The sequence below is a fragment of the Syngnathus leptorhynchus genome, chromosome 9 (assembly GCF_054491065.1).
Source record: "Syngnathus leptorhynchus isolate UIUO chromosome 9, UIUO_Slep, whole genome shotgun sequence".
NCBI classification, from domain to species: domain Eukaryota; kingdom Metazoa; phylum Chordata; class Actinopteri; order Syngnathiformes; family Syngnathidae; genus Syngnathus; species Syngnathus leptorhynchus.
In genome coordinates this window covers 11043030-11060003 of record NC_141203.1, presented here as the reverse complement: position 1 = coordinate 11060003, position 16974 = coordinate 11043030, and the positions used below count along the sequence as shown (strand labels likewise).

Sequence of the window (16974 nt, the reverse complement as noted above, 5' to 3'; positions counted from 1 at the left end):
AGCGTTCGAATAAAAGTCAAATTAAAGTGTGATATAAATAAAAAAAATCTTATTGCCTTTTTGAAGAATATCATAACAATACTCATAAGAACGATTAAAACAAACGCAAATGGGAAAAAAAGCAAGGATTGGAACAAACAAGCTGGGAAGTGTACTATCTTTACGCCACTTGGTATCTTTGGGACGTACGTTAGTTACGTACATTGCAGATTTCCATGTCTCCCTCAAGTAATTACTTAATAAATGCAAAACTCGAGTCATTAACAAGGACTATGAGGCGTGCTCAGATTTCACCAAACGACATAACGGCCATTTTAAGATTTTGCTTTCCACAGTATTTTTGTAACAGTATCTCGTTAGCAATGCAGTGAATGCAGCTAGATTAGCACACAGTTAGCCGACTCAGTACTGCGAGACCCCGGACGGACGACACTGGAGGACAAACATGAGACTTTTAAGGATTTTGCGGAGCAGCGTGTCCATAGGGAAGGATATTGACTATTATTCCAAATTCTCACCCTCCCCTTTGTCTATGAAGCAGTTTCTGGATTTTGGTAAGAAATGAAAACGTCACGTAAACTGTCTGACAATATTTACAATGCATGTTCGTGGGGGTTCTCGATTTACGACGCGCGACTTGCGCAAGACTTGTTTGTTTATGAAGTGGCCTGTGTGTGTAATATGTATTTCCCTCAACCCAGGTTCCGAAAATGCTTGTGAGAAAACGTCCTTCACCTTCCTCAGGCAGGAGTTACCTGTGAGGCTGGCAAATATCATGAAGGAGATCAACTTGTTGCCAGATAACTTGCTAAGAACACCATCTGTGCGTCTGGTTCAGAGCTGGTATACACATTTAGATTTGAGATGGCCCTAAATAAATGACATGAAACTTTTTGTGCCTAAATAATTCACTCATTGTGTTTTTCTACCTGCAGGTATGTTCAAAGTCTCCAGGAGATCCTCGAGTTTAAAGACAAAAATGCAGAGGATGACAAAGTCACATATGAGTATGTTATTGCATGGATTTTATTATATTATATTTTATTATATTATATTTTATTCCTCGTAACCACGTCTCATGCAACACGCTTGTCCTCCATCAGTTTCACAGATGCGGTGATTAAGATCCGGAATCGTCACAACGACGTCATCCCGACCATGGCTCAGGGTCTCGTGGAGTACAAAGACACGTACGGTACCGACCCAGTGGTTAGCCAGAACGTGCAGTACTTTCTGGACCGGTTCTACATGAGCAGGATCTCAATTCGCATGCTGCTCAACCAGCATAGTAAGCATTTATTTGGATTATTTTTTAGCATATGTATCTTGTAAATTGAACATTTTGAGTATGTGTGTTCCCAGCGCTCCTTTTTGGTGGCAAAGTGAAGGTCAATCCAGCACACCCCAAACAAATTGGCAGCATTGATCCACATTGTCGAGTGAGTGAGGTTATAAAAGGTATGCACAATTTAATGGGAAAAAAAAAATGCTTTCAATGTTTAGAAATGCTTTCACGTAAATCATGAATTTTATTTTCTCTTTTAGATGCCTATGAAAATGCAAGAAACCTATGTGACAGATATTACATGAACTCTCCTGAGCTCACACTAGAAGAATACAATGGTAACTATATATATATATTTTTTTAAATGTCGTGGTTTTTTGTTAGTCTTTGCTATTGATAATCAGTGGCTTGTCCTGACAGTCAAAGATCAGGGGAAACCCATTTCGATGGTCTACGTTCCATCCCACTTGTACCACATGGTGTTTGAACTGTTCAAGGTAGGATCTGCTTTTTGAAAGGCACTCATTGGGAAATTTTAGCCAAACGCATCTCTCTTCTGTTTCCACATCTCCGTAATGTGTTCTGCGTGTAGAATGCCATGCGCGCCACGATGGAGCTGTACGGAGACTCCATGGATCATCCTCCGGTTCGCGTTCAGGTTGGTCTGGGAACTGAAGATCTGACAGTCAAGGTGAGCGATCGCGGAGGAGGCGTTCCCTTACGTAAGATCGACAGGCTCTTCACGTACACGTACTCCACGGCTCCGCCACCGAGCATCGACGGATCCCGGGCTGCTCCTCTGGTGGGTCCAATCAAAAGTGCCAGAAAGTTGCACAGAGTAATTGAACTGAAGTGTTTCCACGCAGGCCGGTTATGGATACGGGTTACCCATCACTCGACTTTACGCCCGCTACTTCCAAGGAGACCTCAAGCTGTACTCTCTCGAGGGCTATGGGACTGACGCGGTCATTTACATCCGGGTAAAGTCCTCCTTCCATCTGGCTTCACGTCTCACGAGTCGCAATTGTGACCCGGCCGCTCGTCTCACGCTTTGTGTTTTCTTCTCAGGCGCTGTCCACAGAGTCCATCGAGAGGCTGCCGGTGTACAACAAGTCGGTGTGGAAACACTACAAGACGATACACGAGGCCGATGACTGGTGCGTTCCCAGTCGGGAGCCTAAGGACATGACTACCTTTCGGCGGTTCTAGAAGAGACCTTAGTCAAGTGTCTTGATATAAAGTGTGACACCATCACCCCCCCCCCCTGTAATAAGCAAGGTTATCAAAATAATTCTCAAATGGTTTTAAAGCTGTTTAAGTATTTATTCAATATCATCAGTATCCCTGATAACTGAATCAGCGCACGGACCTAAATCTGGAGATCAAGGATATCGAACAAATGCTCAAACTGGTTTTCCTAAGTTTTTGTGTCTTATGTGCAATTTCAGATTTCATTTGTACAGTCAGAATCATATCATTTCAGAGAACCTATTTTTTTTTTAGGTTTTGGATTATTTTAATTTGTTAATTTTAATTGACTATTGCAGTTTTTTTTTTTCATTGTTACATTTTAGGTAACAAATCTCTGACATGTAACGGTGGTTGGTTACGTTAAAAACTCGAATCTATGCAGGGTTCAAAGATTTTCTGTTATGTTCAACCCCTAAATGTGTCATTGCGTTACCAATGTCTCCCCCTTTCCATGTTGCCCATCTTCTCACTGTTACAAAAAGTTGGTACGGCATGTTTTTAATCAACATTGTGGTTTTAGACGTCCACTTGGTTCTGCTGCTTTTACATTATAGTTTTTTTTTTCAGAGCAATGTGTTTCAACTCCAGACTTTCCATGTGTTCTCTCTTTGAAGCTGGCAACAAAACTTTAGAACCTTAAAAAGCTGGTGTAAACAAATAGGATACATGCATTTACTTTTAAATGTTACAAGTAATAAAGTGCCGTTTTTTCCCCCCCCATTGAGTATGAATTTTATTTTTTGGAAAGAAATGCCAAAATACAATTTTGAAGATGTTTTTATTTGATCAGAAATGATCAATTATTGATGACAGTAAAATGTGCACTCGCGGTAGAATGCAGTCAAATACAAGCAGCAGCGTTTTCACTATATGGGCCATTGGTAATTTACAATTGTTGCTCTTGTTTAGTTGAACCAAAACACTAAACAATAATGTTTAAAAAAACATGTTTACTGATTATTAGGGATCCATACCGTGGACCGGTACTTTTTGGTACCGTAGCACCCTAAAGATTCGATACAAACGAAACCACTAACGGTAGTTTCATTATCGAGCTTCCGGCATCTGTTGATGACGTAACGCTCCTTTTCCCGCTTCTCTTAAACATGTCAGCTGTGTGAGCTAAGCGTTCAACGGTTTGGGTTAATTTTTTATAAATGACGAAGAAAATCTTCTCAATACACCTTTTGTCAGAAAGTAGTTGCTACCAAGCCACCTTATAAAGCACTTAAGAGTGTGCTCACGGGATAAAGCTAAAAGACCGCGCCGTGTGGGACTATTTACATGGAGCGGCTAATGCTAACGCCGCATCTTCGACGAATCCTTCCAGCTCTTCTAACCATTCCTTGGCAACGACTAGTCACGGTAAGTTGGCTTGTTATGTTTAATGTATCTAGTTGTTAATGTTATATTGTATTGTTTTTGAGTAAAACCACCATATAAATACACACGCAAGAATCCCCACTATCGACGTTGCTAAAAATCCTCACGATATGCATCCCTACTGATCAAACACACCGATGCCTTATTTTGATTGTAAAAATGACACCAAAGGTTTTCTTGCTGTTTTGTGTAAAAATGAATTAAGAAGAGTGCTTGGGCTTGGTTGTAAACAGACATTATTCCTAAAGTCCTTATTAGAGGCACATATTTACCGTCCAGCGGACCTTGATCGCATTTAATTTTCCTGTTTTTTTTTCTCCATGGACCATCATGAGTCCAACTCAACATTTACACATCGAGGGACAGAACAAGCAGAGATCGCATGATCCTTGATTTGTTGGTCTGGCCTAACTATTCTACTTAGTAGAAAAGAGATACTGTGGAATCAACAACTATATTTCAATGAAAAAGTAATGCAAATATTGGCACATGTATAAAAGGTACTTTGATTTTATACAATGAAAACTTTGTAATTCATGGAAGCTTAAAAGACAAAATAGTGCTTTTGACTTCACTGTATAATACAAAAGTGTTGTACATAAAACAGCAATGTTATACATACTAGCAAAAATATCATGTTTTCATAATGGTGCACATTCTCCATAAAAAAACGTGAATATCATATCTGAAAACATACTTTGAATTATCACTCGTAACTTTATAGTGGTAAAAAAAAAATGTAGGCCTTCAGACCACACACACAATGAGGTTTCTAAAACAAACAAATGATTTTGAGTGTTTCTGCAGGAAGATCAGCCACTGAAATATGAAAAAAAAAAAAATCAAATCACAAGTGGCACCTTTTGTCTGCTCAGCGTGGGCACTTAATGGTGTGAGACGACAACATGAAACATTGCCAATGTCTTTTCGGGAGCTACCTGGTTCAGCAGACAGAGTCGGTATTGATCGGCAGCCGTGCGCTACGGCGGTTCTCCTTCTCTCGTTTCTCCCGTTGCTTCTCCAGCTTCTCCTGGGCCTTGCGCATTTCCTTCAGCTTTTTCTTGATGGTAGATCGGTCACTCTGACTGGACACACCCAGCACCTGAAGGACATTGCGTAGGAATAGTGGTCAGTTGGCGATTCCGTTTCTTTTTGGGTGCAGGGAACACAAACTGCTACAAGAGGGCAGTCTCAACTTATCTCCACAAACAGCCGCTTACCCACTACAAAATTTGAATTGAGGAATTTCTACCTTTAACTTGTCACTGTCCAGCTGCAAAAGCTGCTGCCCGTCGACTCCCTTGGCGGTGAATTCCACCGTGTACTGGTCCATGTTCATGCCCATTAACCAGTGACACACCTGTTGATTGGTCCAGTCACAGATGGGACGGTTCTGCCACTGGTATTCTTTTCCCGTGGCCACTGGCTCATCATCCAGACTCTACATAGACACATTGAGCGATTTGGTAAAATTCAAATACAAACTCTTGGCTTTCTTATGGATTGAGTTTCAAACATTTTTGTAGTGGAAGCCCTTGAGGAGTGCAAGTGTCATGCATGATGTGCAAAAACATTGTTGTTGAGATGGTAAAAGAGTGCAACAAACAAAAACAACCACACATGCTACTAAGATGACTACATGCTATGTACAACGCTCCATGCTAGACGACCTACTCCAGAGAGATCATCCTAAAATGCCGCGTTTGGGGGGGGGACACACATCAGAACAAAGAGATGCTTTAACACCATTAAGCAGTCATATTGTTCTGCGGTCCACCAATGTTGTAAAGAACAGAACGTGAAGCGCTAGTTTACGGCACGCTACAAACGCTAAGTTGCTGCTTGCATTAACCAAACGACTTTAAGACACGCACGCACACACGCAGCTCTCTTCTATTTCCTCTCTATTCAGGGTTTAATCACAGCTGTGTGGGGGAGGGGCCTAAAAGAGCATGCTTGAGAGTGTCCCCTTTCAGGCCCGCCAAGGCATCCCACACAGCTTTTGTGACTGCGCAACAAGGAGAGCACTCACCTCGCTGGAAGAGAAGATTAAAGTGTGTGAGCGCCCAGACAGATTGGGTTCAGCGACTAACCCAGAGAGGTCTGAACTGGGACTGGCGGGGTTACAATCATCTATGACTGACAAACTCTGGTGGGACAAGCGGAGACAAGGAACGCATTTACAACACAACACATCAACAGTTCTTACAACGGCTCAAAGCTACAGGCGGCGGAAAAGGACAGTGAATCGAAATCATTTTTCAGCTACGGGAACTGACCGTTAAGTTCGAGACACCAAACCGCCAGCGACGCTACATCGACGTCTAAACTATGACTACCAACTATTTTGTCCTCAAACTGTCTCCACTACAAACATGTTGAAATTGAAAGTTTGCTAGAACACTACCACACATAACTAGCAAGGAAATGCTACATTTGTGGAGGTAAAGGAAAGCCAGCACCAAATTTGTTAGTAGCGCTCTAATTAGAGAGGACAAAAAAAAAAAAAAAAAGGGGCATACTGTACCAAATCTAACGAGCGACTGAATAAAGACGACCAGGAGAGATTTGTCTGTTTGAAGGAAAACAGGCTCGGTTGAGTGAGACATGGACTAGCACGCTCGGCTACCGAAGTTGTAGCAGCCACGTCTCTCTCGCTTTAACAGATCTTGGCTTTCATGAAGACGTGGCCCAAAACACTTGTCAAAGCATGGTGTGTGTGTGTGTGTGTGTGTGTGTGTGTGTGTGTGTGTGTGTGTGTGTGTTTGTGTAGGAGTCAGCGCAAAAGAGAGACAGAGAGAGAAAAAAAAGCCAGTAACTTGACTCGAAGGCGTTTGATGTGTTACCGTTTGCACATGAGTGAAAAGTCACCAAATTCTTTGCTGCTTAGCTCTCCGTGATAGCCAACATGTGGATCCACTTTTTGTGGCTTTTGCATAATGTCGTGTATTTGGATACAAGGCCGCTCAGAGCAGATGTTTGGAAGTGCGTACTCGTCTTGCCCTTTCGGTGACGATGGTGTGGTGTGGTGAAATCGCTCAGGCCGGAAAAGGGATCAAGTTCTGGGCTTTGCTGATGTTTTTGTTAAGTTGAAATTCATTACGTGAGAAAATAGTTCTGCATTGACTCTGTGATGGGTACAAATACACCGCTTCGGGGGAAAATCCTTAATACCTTGTTCTTGCGATCCTGGCTTGGCTCACTGTTGCTCTCGGCGTAGGGCAGGCTGCTGCTGGAGGAAGACGGCTCCCTGTCTCGCTCCTTCTCTTTGTCTCCAAACCAAGAGAAGGGCATACAGGTTGGGATGGAGGTCATGGATTCAGCTGGGGACAGGTTACCGCCAGAGTCTTCCAGTAATTCTGCGGACCCCCTAAACAAAAAAAAAGGTTAATATAATAATAGTCGCAGTGGCCACTTCCTGTTTGTGATATGACAAATGTATGGCTAAAAACATGGTTCTGCATGTTAGTACTTGTGTCCACAAGATGGCGCTCACTTCTGTGACTTATAGGATTACTTGAATATGTTGACCGCTGAGGTAAATATTTACATTCTGTACTGCGCGAAGAGTAAAATGGACCCCAAAGATAGGACCAGTTGTCACAGAATTCCTATTTACACTTGACATTCCACGAAGTAATTTGGCCTGGTTGAAGCACAACAAAATGTCACTTGTGTTAAATGCGATCAAGTGTAAGAAAAGGGGTACCTGCTGTCCAAAGACATTCTCATGGCCTCCTTGTCGTGTTTTCTTCCTTTGCCGCCCGACTTGCGCAGGCCCCTGGTGTGGTATTGAGCGATCGATTCAACGTCGGATTAGGAAGTGCAACAATGGTGTAACATAAATTGTGAGGAGTTGTTGAAACATACCCAAAGTCGGGAAAGCGTCTTTTAGGTTTTGTAGCTGATGTGGGTTCAATTATTTCATCTGGAAAAAAAAATAAAAATCAATTCCCTGGAGAAAAATGATGTTCTAATATTCAGGTCATACCTTTGAGCACTTTTTCCTTGATTTTGGATTCCTTCTTTTTGACATTGTGCGTCAATCCCGAAGGGGATGCTACGATCGAGGAGTCATTGAGGCCTAGCAAAGACTGGCCTCCGCCGCTTTCAATACTGCCACCCTGTGACGGCGATAAAGACGGGCTTTTGGAGAGCTCCGTCTTGCCCGCCAGCTCCTCTTTTGTTTCAGCCGCATCGTCTTTTTGTTCGTTCTCGGGATAGAAGACTGGTACTGGGAGGGACAGGCTCTCCTGGAAGGAGCTCCTTCTCTGAGGTTCCCGTTCCTCCCGCTCATCCTCCTCCTCAGTTTCCTGTCGGGACAATGTTGATTATGTATTAGGACAATGCAAGGAAGACGCGATTAAAGTTTCGGTATTGACCGACTGACAAAACACAAGTCGCGCTGTATGAAAAAACGTTGCCGGTGAGCTACCAATTTGAACTGCTTCGAAGGTGTACTTTGATCTGTGCTAAGCTTGTAGTGACCCCATTGTATTCATGAGAGTTTTCCCGGCTGACCTGCGAGTGGCTCGGGGACAGCGCGAGAGTCTCCTTCAGTTTGTTGCGAGAGGGACGCTGCCGTTTGGCCTTCTGGCCCAACAGGCCTTTTGCTTTGTGTGCACTGGTGTCCAACAGCTCCGTCTCAGGCACAAGCTCCTTCCAGTCTTCCTCTACAGAATGATAAATATAATACCTTTCTTCCTCTAAATTACTCGATTCTAAATATTACGGTTAGTGAGTGTTTGTACCTGCAAGTGAGTCCACCGATTTTTGGGAGCAAAGGTGATTTTCTGCCATGTTCTGTAGATCCACACCAGATTCCAGGACAGCTATCTAGAGACAAACACCACAGAGCAAAGATCTCACTTTAGTTTGTCATACCGTATAAATATGTTGTATTAAAAAAATAAAATAAAAATTACCCTATTCCGCAAGCTCTCCAGCTGTTCTTTGTACATCCTTTCGTTTTCATCTATGGTCTTCTTCAGCTCTTCTTCTTTCTTCACAAAGTCAATCTCTCTGAAGAACATGCAATGAAAAGAGTTTAACAATATATAATTCCACATTCCAATTGATTGTGATTTCACTCTCCATCTGAACTCACTTTTGCTGGTAGTCTTTTAGAAGCTTCTTTGCCTTGTTGTATTTCTTGTCCAAGGTCTCATACTGGGCTTGGGTTTCTGCTAACTGTTCGTTTATTGTCTTGCACAGAGTCTGAGTTTCCAGCCAATAACTCTCCAATTTGAGGATTTTTTCATTGCTATCTTCAAACTTTTGCTCCAGTGCAGATTTTCTGGCTTCCCACAGTGATCTGTCCTCCTCGGATTCCCGAAGCTGTGTAGACCAAAGTAATGCGTTATGTACACGTTTTAGCTTACAGCACTATGAGAAAAAAAAAGCATTTTTTTTTTTTTACTCTTTATAACCTTGACCCAAGTAGACTACGGTCATACCTTTTCCTTCAGTTGATTAATTTCTGCTGATGCAACGCTGTGTTTGAGTTGCAGCTATGGGACCAGAGAATGACATTTTGCGAGATAATTAAAACGGGAACTTTGATTTCCATTTGGGACAATAACAACAGCAGCGCTGCGTGGGGGGCGTTTGTACCTCTTTAAATTTGAAGGCCATCTGAGAGCTGTCCATATTAGTCGGCATAAACAGAACCTCCGAGTCGGGCAACTCAAACACCTCGACTTTCCGCCCCGGAGAAAAATTGGAGCCAAGAATCCTTTCATTCACTGCGTCGTCGTCATCCTCAAAACGCTCCTCCTGAAATGATGAGATCACGCATGGCATCACACGCACGGCAAACAATAACACACCCTACAGGCCCCGGGAACATGCTCCGCATGTGTCAACAACACTCCCGGCGGCACAGTCCGGAAGTAAATTCTGGAAAGATATCCAAACATCGGCAGGCTGGCACACAGAAGGCTTAGCGTGACGTTCGAGTCTGCAACATCAAACGCGTCATCTCTGCGACCACACATTGAGACTATACACACATATTTTCCTTGCTACAAGTTAAGCTCGAATCCTATTTAACATTCTGCCGCATTCAGTACAAATAACCAAAATGGTGGATTCCTGTGGTCGCCTGATCTACAGAAAGCAAACATTCCACAAGTCTGGTCGGTGAACACCTTGAAAAGTAGCCCCGGTGGGCTTACTGGCACGCGGCTCGATTGGGCTCGCTCTGGACTCTGACCTCCTCTGTGGAGTGTTCATAGGGATCATCCAGGTGGTGGTGATGTTGCCTCTGCTCTTGGTGATGCTGGTTCCTCTCCTGTTCCAGCGTCTCGCTGATGAGGCGGGCTACCTCGCTCTGTGTCCCCGGCTTTTCCCGACCAATCAGAAAACTATTTGAGGGAATATAGAAAAGATGAGGTTTTCTTCAAATCCTCAGATTTGAAATATTATCCTCGGTGGCCTTTGGGCTAACCTCACGGTGCCTTTGGTGTTCTTGAGAACAGTTGCTGCAAAGAGTTGGGTGACGCCCACCAGACTGACGCCATCCACCTCCACTATCTGGTCATTCACCTCAATGCTACACAGAGAGAAGACAGCCATGTTTGCACAGCATAAGCGAGGAGAGCCATCTTCAAAACAATTAACAACATACACGGTATGAAAAGGCCCAGGAAAGACAGGAAGTGAGATTATTTTTGTTAGCTTCCTTAGGAGGATAAAAATAGAAGTGGTTATGGGTCTCGAGGCCTCGTCTTAAAGTAATGGGAAGGAGCTGTGAGGTCACTCAAGCGTGAGGCTGGGGGAGACAATGTGAACATTTGGACCCACCGGCCATCTTTTTCAGCTGCTCCGTGCTCTGTTATGGTTTTGACAAAAATGCCAAGTTTCTCCAGTCCCTGGTCAGCTCCCACTCCCATTCCAATGATGCTGATGCCGAGGCCATTGTCCCCTAGACGCGCACAAATCATCCCCCCAAAAATATAGATATCAAAAGGTTGGAAAGTTGCATGCAAATCAGCTTCATTTTAAATGTCTCAACTTGATGGGAAACATTCATACTCTGCTATGTTTGGAATATGGAATTTGATGAATCGGGCAACAGACGTTCCATCTGAAATGTCAAACTGGAGACGCCCATAAAACACACACACAAAAAAAGTTTCCACTTTCCACACAGCTTGGAGTTAAAAACAACTTCTGAAATGGCTTCATTGCCTTATGACTCAACTTGGGGAATCCGCTCGAGTGTCATCAAGATCACCTTTCTCAATTTCCACCGGGAATACGTCCATCTTCTCCACTCTTTTCTCCAGCTCATATTCAGCAGATGCGGAAACGGGGTCCACGTCGTCATTGCGTCGATCATACTCCTCGTTAGAGAAGGTACTGAAGACCTGCGAAGACAGATGACACACATTTTAATGAGCTGGCAACGTTTCAAGCTGTTCTATGGTTTGAACTCTACACACCCAAACATTGCGCAGTATGGCGGCACATAAGCGGGGAGAAGAAAATAGGCCACAGCTGGGGCTGGCGAAAAAAGCGGATATAGTTGGGATCAATTCTCCAAGACAAGTGTTAGCACTGTTTCAAAGAAAATGTGAGTAGTCCAGAAGAGAGAGAGAAAAAAAATATTCCACAGTCTCCATCCAAATGGGCAAGTACTCAACGCCAGCTTCAGTATTACAGCAATCAGATGTGTTGATGGAGAATTTCTGAAAGTCGACTCACTGATGAACACATGATGGCAAAGTTGTTTTTGCTAGCTTTTTTGAGCTACTTTTACCTACCTAGTTTAACAAAAAAAGGGTGACTAATTGCTAATTTGGAAAATGAGTAGTAGTAATCAAGTCAAAATGTCTGGCTTGGCCTTTTAAAGTTTGACATCCTCGTCGGGGGCTATGGTGGCTTGCCAAGACTTGAATAATCGCTTTACAGCTCGCAGCGATGCAGTCGTACGGCCTTTTGCACCTTTTACGCGTGAAACCAAATCTCCTAATTTGGCCAAATGAAAGAACCCATGAAACCGTTATTTTATAAAAAGGGTCATTAGGCGAAACAAACAGCTCAGGCAGAATCTGTGGATTCAGCTCCCACTATCTCCCCCTGACATTCCCCCCCCTGACTCAATGCCTTAACTGTTGCCATGGACTCCCAGGCTTTTTATTTCAACAATGTTCTGCCGTTGCTGTAACCTAATCAACCGCGATCCTCCTTTACAAGAGGAAGAGACAAGCAGCAGGTTAGCAGAAAAACCTTTTTTTTTTTTTTTTAACGCATTTCTTTGACACCTCAAATAAAGTTCACACAGAGGTCATCAGACTTATGTTAACTGCATTTCTTCTAAAACTACACACTAAGTAACAACTGTGGTGATTTATCCCCGAGCTCAAATGCAGATGTACCCTGAAATTATAAGCGTTACCATCTTTGCCTCGTCGCCCTCCCCACAACAGAATACCGATGTGGGAAATGAGTTAGCAGGAAAGCCAATGAGGGAAATAGGCGGGCTGACCACAGGGTGGAGAATCTGGTAACATAAGCAGACCTACAAAACGCAACTTATCAAAGTACAGTATGCTGTAAGAGCTCACGCTAAGACAGGCGTGGCAGAGGATCACAGCATAATTGAAGCTATATACTCTTGGCTAACAGACTGACAAAACTATTTACGCAGGACCTCGAGCAAGAAAAAGGTGGCGCCGAAAAAGACCAGCCAGAGCGCCGTAATAGATTGTCATTTTCAAAAGACGTGTAAACTTGAGCAGGCTCAACTGGTTTGCTTATTATAAATGGCCCACACATGCTGCTTTTGTCTCATTGGTTGAAAAATTTGAAATGTAAATATGCTTTGATCACAACAGCGACTCTAAAGATGCAACCAATACCTAAGACACTTTTCGAAATAACCGCTTCCTTATTTTCAACAATACTCTACACGGGCAACGTAACACATAAAAATCCGGGTCAACCTCGTCGTCAGTCTTTGTTCCCAAGATAACACGCCTGGCTGTGTTAATCATTCAGTAACTTAAGTTTGTCAAAGCTGCACACTTAAACAAATATGTTCCTCTCTGGAAACCACCAATCCAATTTCATTTCCTAATAACATTTTAATGTTTGCATTGTACAGAAGATAGGGACAGTCTTAAAAAGAGCCAAGTGACAAATAACACGAGCAACTGCTGGTTCACACAATAATCCTTTCTTTCGCCGGGACTTGAATTACGGCGGGATCTAATCCTGCTTTGTGACACGACCATAACGCAATTTCTTTCTGCCCAGTCAGTGTGACTGCTTGCACAAGCTTTGGGGCTTATTTGCTCATTTTTTTTCCTTTTGCCAACTTGTGAACCTGAGCCTGAGGTAACAGCCAGGTAAACAATGTCATGTTGAATGTGACTAGCTCTACAACAGGATTCAAATTTGACCTCAAATGGTTGTCAACGAAAATAAAATTCTTTATCGCTGCTTGAAAAACCTTTTGTTTGTGTGCCCTGGTCCCCTCTCCCAGAACCCCCTGCCAGGATGACTGAGAAAGTAGAGGATCCGCACCCGGAGATAACAGAACATTTTCGAGCCTGAGTAAACAAAATATTCACAGCCGTGTTGGATTGCACTACAATTATTATTTTTTCCCTTGTTTTATCAAAAATGCTGATAAGATTAGGATGGGAGGACTAACAGTACCAAAATAGATTACACCCAATGGAAAATGACTTTTGACACATTAAAATAGAAATGTACTTAAAACACTTCTGACTCTGACATGCACAAATATAGAAGTTGGAAAAAATAGCTTTTGTCTACTTTGTTTCGGCATCCTCGAGTTCTACTGTTTGTGACTTTTGAGTGTTAAAAGGCGGAGCTTGGCTGGCATGGTAAGTGACGTGGGTGTCATTAAATGATTAATGTTGTTAGCGAGTTTGCATGTTGCGTGACTCGGTGTGGCATGTGGCTATCAGTATCAATATGTCTTAAGTTTTCTTACCAGAATGGGATCTGCGGAAAACTGGATTTTCCTCTTAGGTGGAGGTGTCTCTTCGTCCGACAATCCCGGGGCCTCATAATAGTCATCATACTCTGTGTACATCTCCTCCTCCTGGTCTTCTTCTTCTTCCTGCTCTTCATCTTCCAGTACATCCTTGTCATCCACAAAGGCCGCATTCTCGATACCATAAACCGGGGCTCCATTTACGACGGTCTTGTCACCATGCTCCTCGAGCTCTCTTTCATTATGTTCATCTTTAATCCCTTGTATGTTACCATCCAAGACAGAGTCTTTAGTCTTCTGTTGTCTCGGTTGACATTTATTAGTTTCATCTTCTGATGGGCTTTTGTTCCTTTGCGAAACAAACACGTCGTCTTCAACATCCTCGTCTTCATTGTCCTCGCTGCCGGAAGATTCATTCTGAACCACGACAAGCTCTGCCCGGACCACGCCGACCCCTTTGGAGGCAATTGTCGAGGTCTTTTCCCCGGTTGGACTTTTCACCACACTGTTGTTACCTTTGGCCTTTTCGATGGATGTGGTTGCGTAGGTGTTCTCAAATGCAGACGTTTGCTGCCTCACATCACTCGGGGGCTTGCTTTTATCCCCAACAACAGATCTCTGACCCAATCCATCCCCGGAGTGTCGCTTGTAGCCATGGCCAAGCGGGCTTGTCGGTTCTGGTTTGGGAATGCCGTCAGTTGCGGTGGCAATTGATTTGTAAGCCGCGTTACTAACTGGGGGTGTAGATTTACTCGATGTTTTGTTTGTGACGCACGTTGCTTTTAATTTTTTCGCAGCATCAACATTCACGGCTTCCTTAACAGAAGTGGCTTTGTGTAAGCCGCCCCTTGTTGGAGAAGTCTGGATTGAGTGTTCAGTCATACCGTCTAATTTAGCAGTCATCGTCCCTCCTTTGGCAGCAGCTTTGTTGTTATCCTCTGAGTCATTCCCAGCCATAAAATTCTCCAGCCGTTTTGACACTCTGGGCACATTCTTTTTTTCATTCTCAACATCCGGTCGACATTTAACGCCTGTTGGAGATGTTTGCTCCAATTTGAAAGTCTCTGAAGATCCCGATGCCCTCCGTACAGTTTTGCCCTCATCAGACGCACTTCCGAGAGATAGACGGTTGACTAATCTGTTTGGCGAATGCTTGTCGACAGCGGGCTGCTCGCCGATGCCCCTCTCAAATATCTTCCTGGTCACGGAAAACTTCTCTGCCAAAGCCACTTTGTCAATCTCCACATCATCCCCTTTGGGAGTTTTATCTAAATTGAGGGATTCTGGGCTTGTCAAACTGTTGAAGTTAACTCTGTGTGAGCTAAGTGGAACTTGTGGCGGCTTTGGTGGAGTCACCTGGGCAGGATCAGACTTTAAAGTTGCTTTTACGTCTTGCGCTGGCTGCTCCTCTTGTTGCTGGCCGTCCATCTGTAGGAAAATGTTCTTGATCTTGTTAACCCTGGTACCGAAAGGCCGTCCCCGGGAGTCCTCGCGGGCGTCGCTGGAGCCATTTGCATACGACTTGGCAGCACCTTCTGATTTGGAGCCATCAAAGGAGCATTTGATAGCATGGAAGTCGGACTTGTATGCATTTCTGTGGGGGGAGGCGCTCCTCAGGGTCCTCTCACTTCCTTTACTTTCTGCTTGGATCATGTTGGCGTGTTTTTCTTTCCTGCTGACTTTAAATTCAAAAGATACTTGGCGATGAATTAATCCCTCTTCACCTCAGCACAGACACTGCCATGGGTCCGCCGGAGCTTTTTACGACTAGACGCACACAGCGACGGCATCTGAGGGGCAAATATAGAGTTAGCTACTTGCTAATACTATATATATATATATATTTGGAATTTACCTTTTTATATAATTATACATAAATTACTTCATTGTTCATTGGGTGTTCACTGTAAAAAAAAAGCACCAATGTGACTATTTTTGTCCTTTTATGTTATGACCTTTCTCTTTTTAATTAGTTTTATTCTTGTTTGGAATTTTTCTAATTGCAGTTTTATTTATTGCTATAAAAATATATATATTGTCTTACTATTTTGTTCTGATCATGTTTACGGTTATGACGTTTTTAAATCGAGATATTAAATATTGTATGTTTTGGGATTTTTCTTTAACTTATTGTTGCAAAAGCACATCGATGCACACTTTAATCATCCCGTGAGTGACTTATGAAAAAAAAGAGCGGAAATAACATCTGATCGGACTGCACGACAATTTGCGAGTCGTGCTTTTCCGAAATCCGAAAGGGTTTTTGTAGCAATTTGGTCACATTGTTCAAACGTTAACTTTCGGTGCATTTTTGGGCTAGCGTACAAAGCCTTTCGTCACTTTGGTTAGCTTTGTGTAAATCGCTTTTTATTTACTAGTCATAACAATGAAAACTAACATTCACATGAAAGCAATCAATTTATTACTCAACCTCGAGTAGATTTAAAAAAAAAAAAAAAAAAGTGACCTCAAGAAACGTATAAAAGTTTCCGGGCACATAGTTAAAAGCAGCGTCCATGTATCCATTGAACAATTCACTTGGTCGTGTGTGTAGTTACGATCAGGAAAATTCACCCCAAAAATCCAAACGCGATCGCGTAGAAAGACAAACGAACCGAAACAAATCTCACCTCCCACTCGGATCATGGCGTGAGGCGCCGAAAGATCGCCCACGATTTCGCCGTTTAACCGAGTCAAAGTTGCGACTTCTTCGCCCAGCTCAGCGCCATCATTCCCCGGCCGAAATTGTCCTGCCTCCTCGCGCTCCCAGTAGACCTGCCGGCGGGCGGGCGGGCGGGCGCGCGCGCACGGCGGTGGCGATGGTGACGGAGGCGGAGTGGGGAGTGGAGTGCCTCGGGAGCGCGCGCGCATTCCAGGACAGAAGCCGCTATACTACTCGACTGTGCCCACCTTCCAGCTCTCCTTTCTCCACGGAAACACGACGACTTGCAACACAAAGCGTGGGAAAGGACTTTGCTGTACACCCCCCCCCCCCCCTCAGGACATTTAGGCTCTTTTAAGTAATGGCCATATTCCAGAGAAGGGAAAAGTACTGACTGATTGATTTCGAGAACTTGCGCAAAAA

At 43.5% G+C, this 16974-nt stretch overlaps 3 protein-coding genes across 5 annotated transcripts in view; 2 read left to right on the top strand and 1 right to left on the bottom strand.

The window, feature by feature from the left end:
- The first annotated feature begins 16 nt into the window (after positions 1–16).
- Positions 17–3255, top strand: pdk1 (pyruvate dehydrogenase kinase, isozyme 1). Of its 2 annotated transcripts, XM_085920302.1 has the most exons (10): positions 22–554; positions 702–843; positions 936–1007; positions 1104–1288; positions 1363–1458; positions 1546–1623; positions 1706–1782; positions 1878–2087; positions 2152–2265; positions 2354–3255. In XM_085920302.1, the coding sequence occupies exons 1-10, from the start codon at positions 446–448 to the stop codon at positions 2492–2494; spliced, it is 1224 nt and encodes a 407-aa protein (XP_085776428.1). In that variant the 5' UTR covers positions 22–445; the 3' UTR covers positions 2495–3255. The 2 variants fall into 2 exon arrangements, with proteins under 2 accessions (XP_085776427.1, XP_085776428.1); XM_085920301.1 differs by having other exon boundaries at positions 17–554; positions 936–1288.
- ppp1r9ala (protein phosphatase 1 regulatory subunit 9A-like A) lies at positions 2565–16731 on the bottom strand. Of its 2 annotated transcripts, XM_085920289.1 has the most exons (20): positions 16520–16731; positions 13887–15679; positions 11157–11289; positions 10724–10844; positions 10368–10472; positions 10134–10284; positions 9533–9694; positions 9376–9429; positions 9027–9256; positions 8845–8941; positions 8671–8755; positions 8441–8592; positions 7911–8232; positions 7790–7847; positions 7629–7700; positions 7094–7289; positions 5952–6068; positions 5172–5360; positions 4858–5021; positions 2565–4738 (listed from the first exon to the last, which is right to left on the bottom strand). In XM_085920289.1, the coding sequence occupies exons 2-19, from the start codon at positions 15540–15542 to the stop codon at positions 4863–4865; spliced, it is 4059 nt and encodes a 1352-aa protein (XP_085776415.1). In that variant the 5' UTR covers positions 15543–15679; positions 16520–16731; the 3' UTR covers positions 2565–4738; positions 4858–4862. The 2 variants fall into 2 exon arrangements, with proteins under 2 accessions (XP_085776415.1, XP_085776416.1); XM_085920290.1 differs by lacking the exon at positions 5952–6068.
- The window catches only part of rapgef4a (Rap guanine nucleotide exchange factor 4a), a 26478-nt gene continuing 13083 nt past the window's right edge, over positions 3580–16974 (top strand). Inside the window, exon 1 of the mRNA XM_085920303.1 lies at positions 3580–3901. The gene's annotated coding sequence lies outside the window, so the exon portion shown is untranslated. The remainder of the gene's footprint in view (positions 3902–16974) is intronic.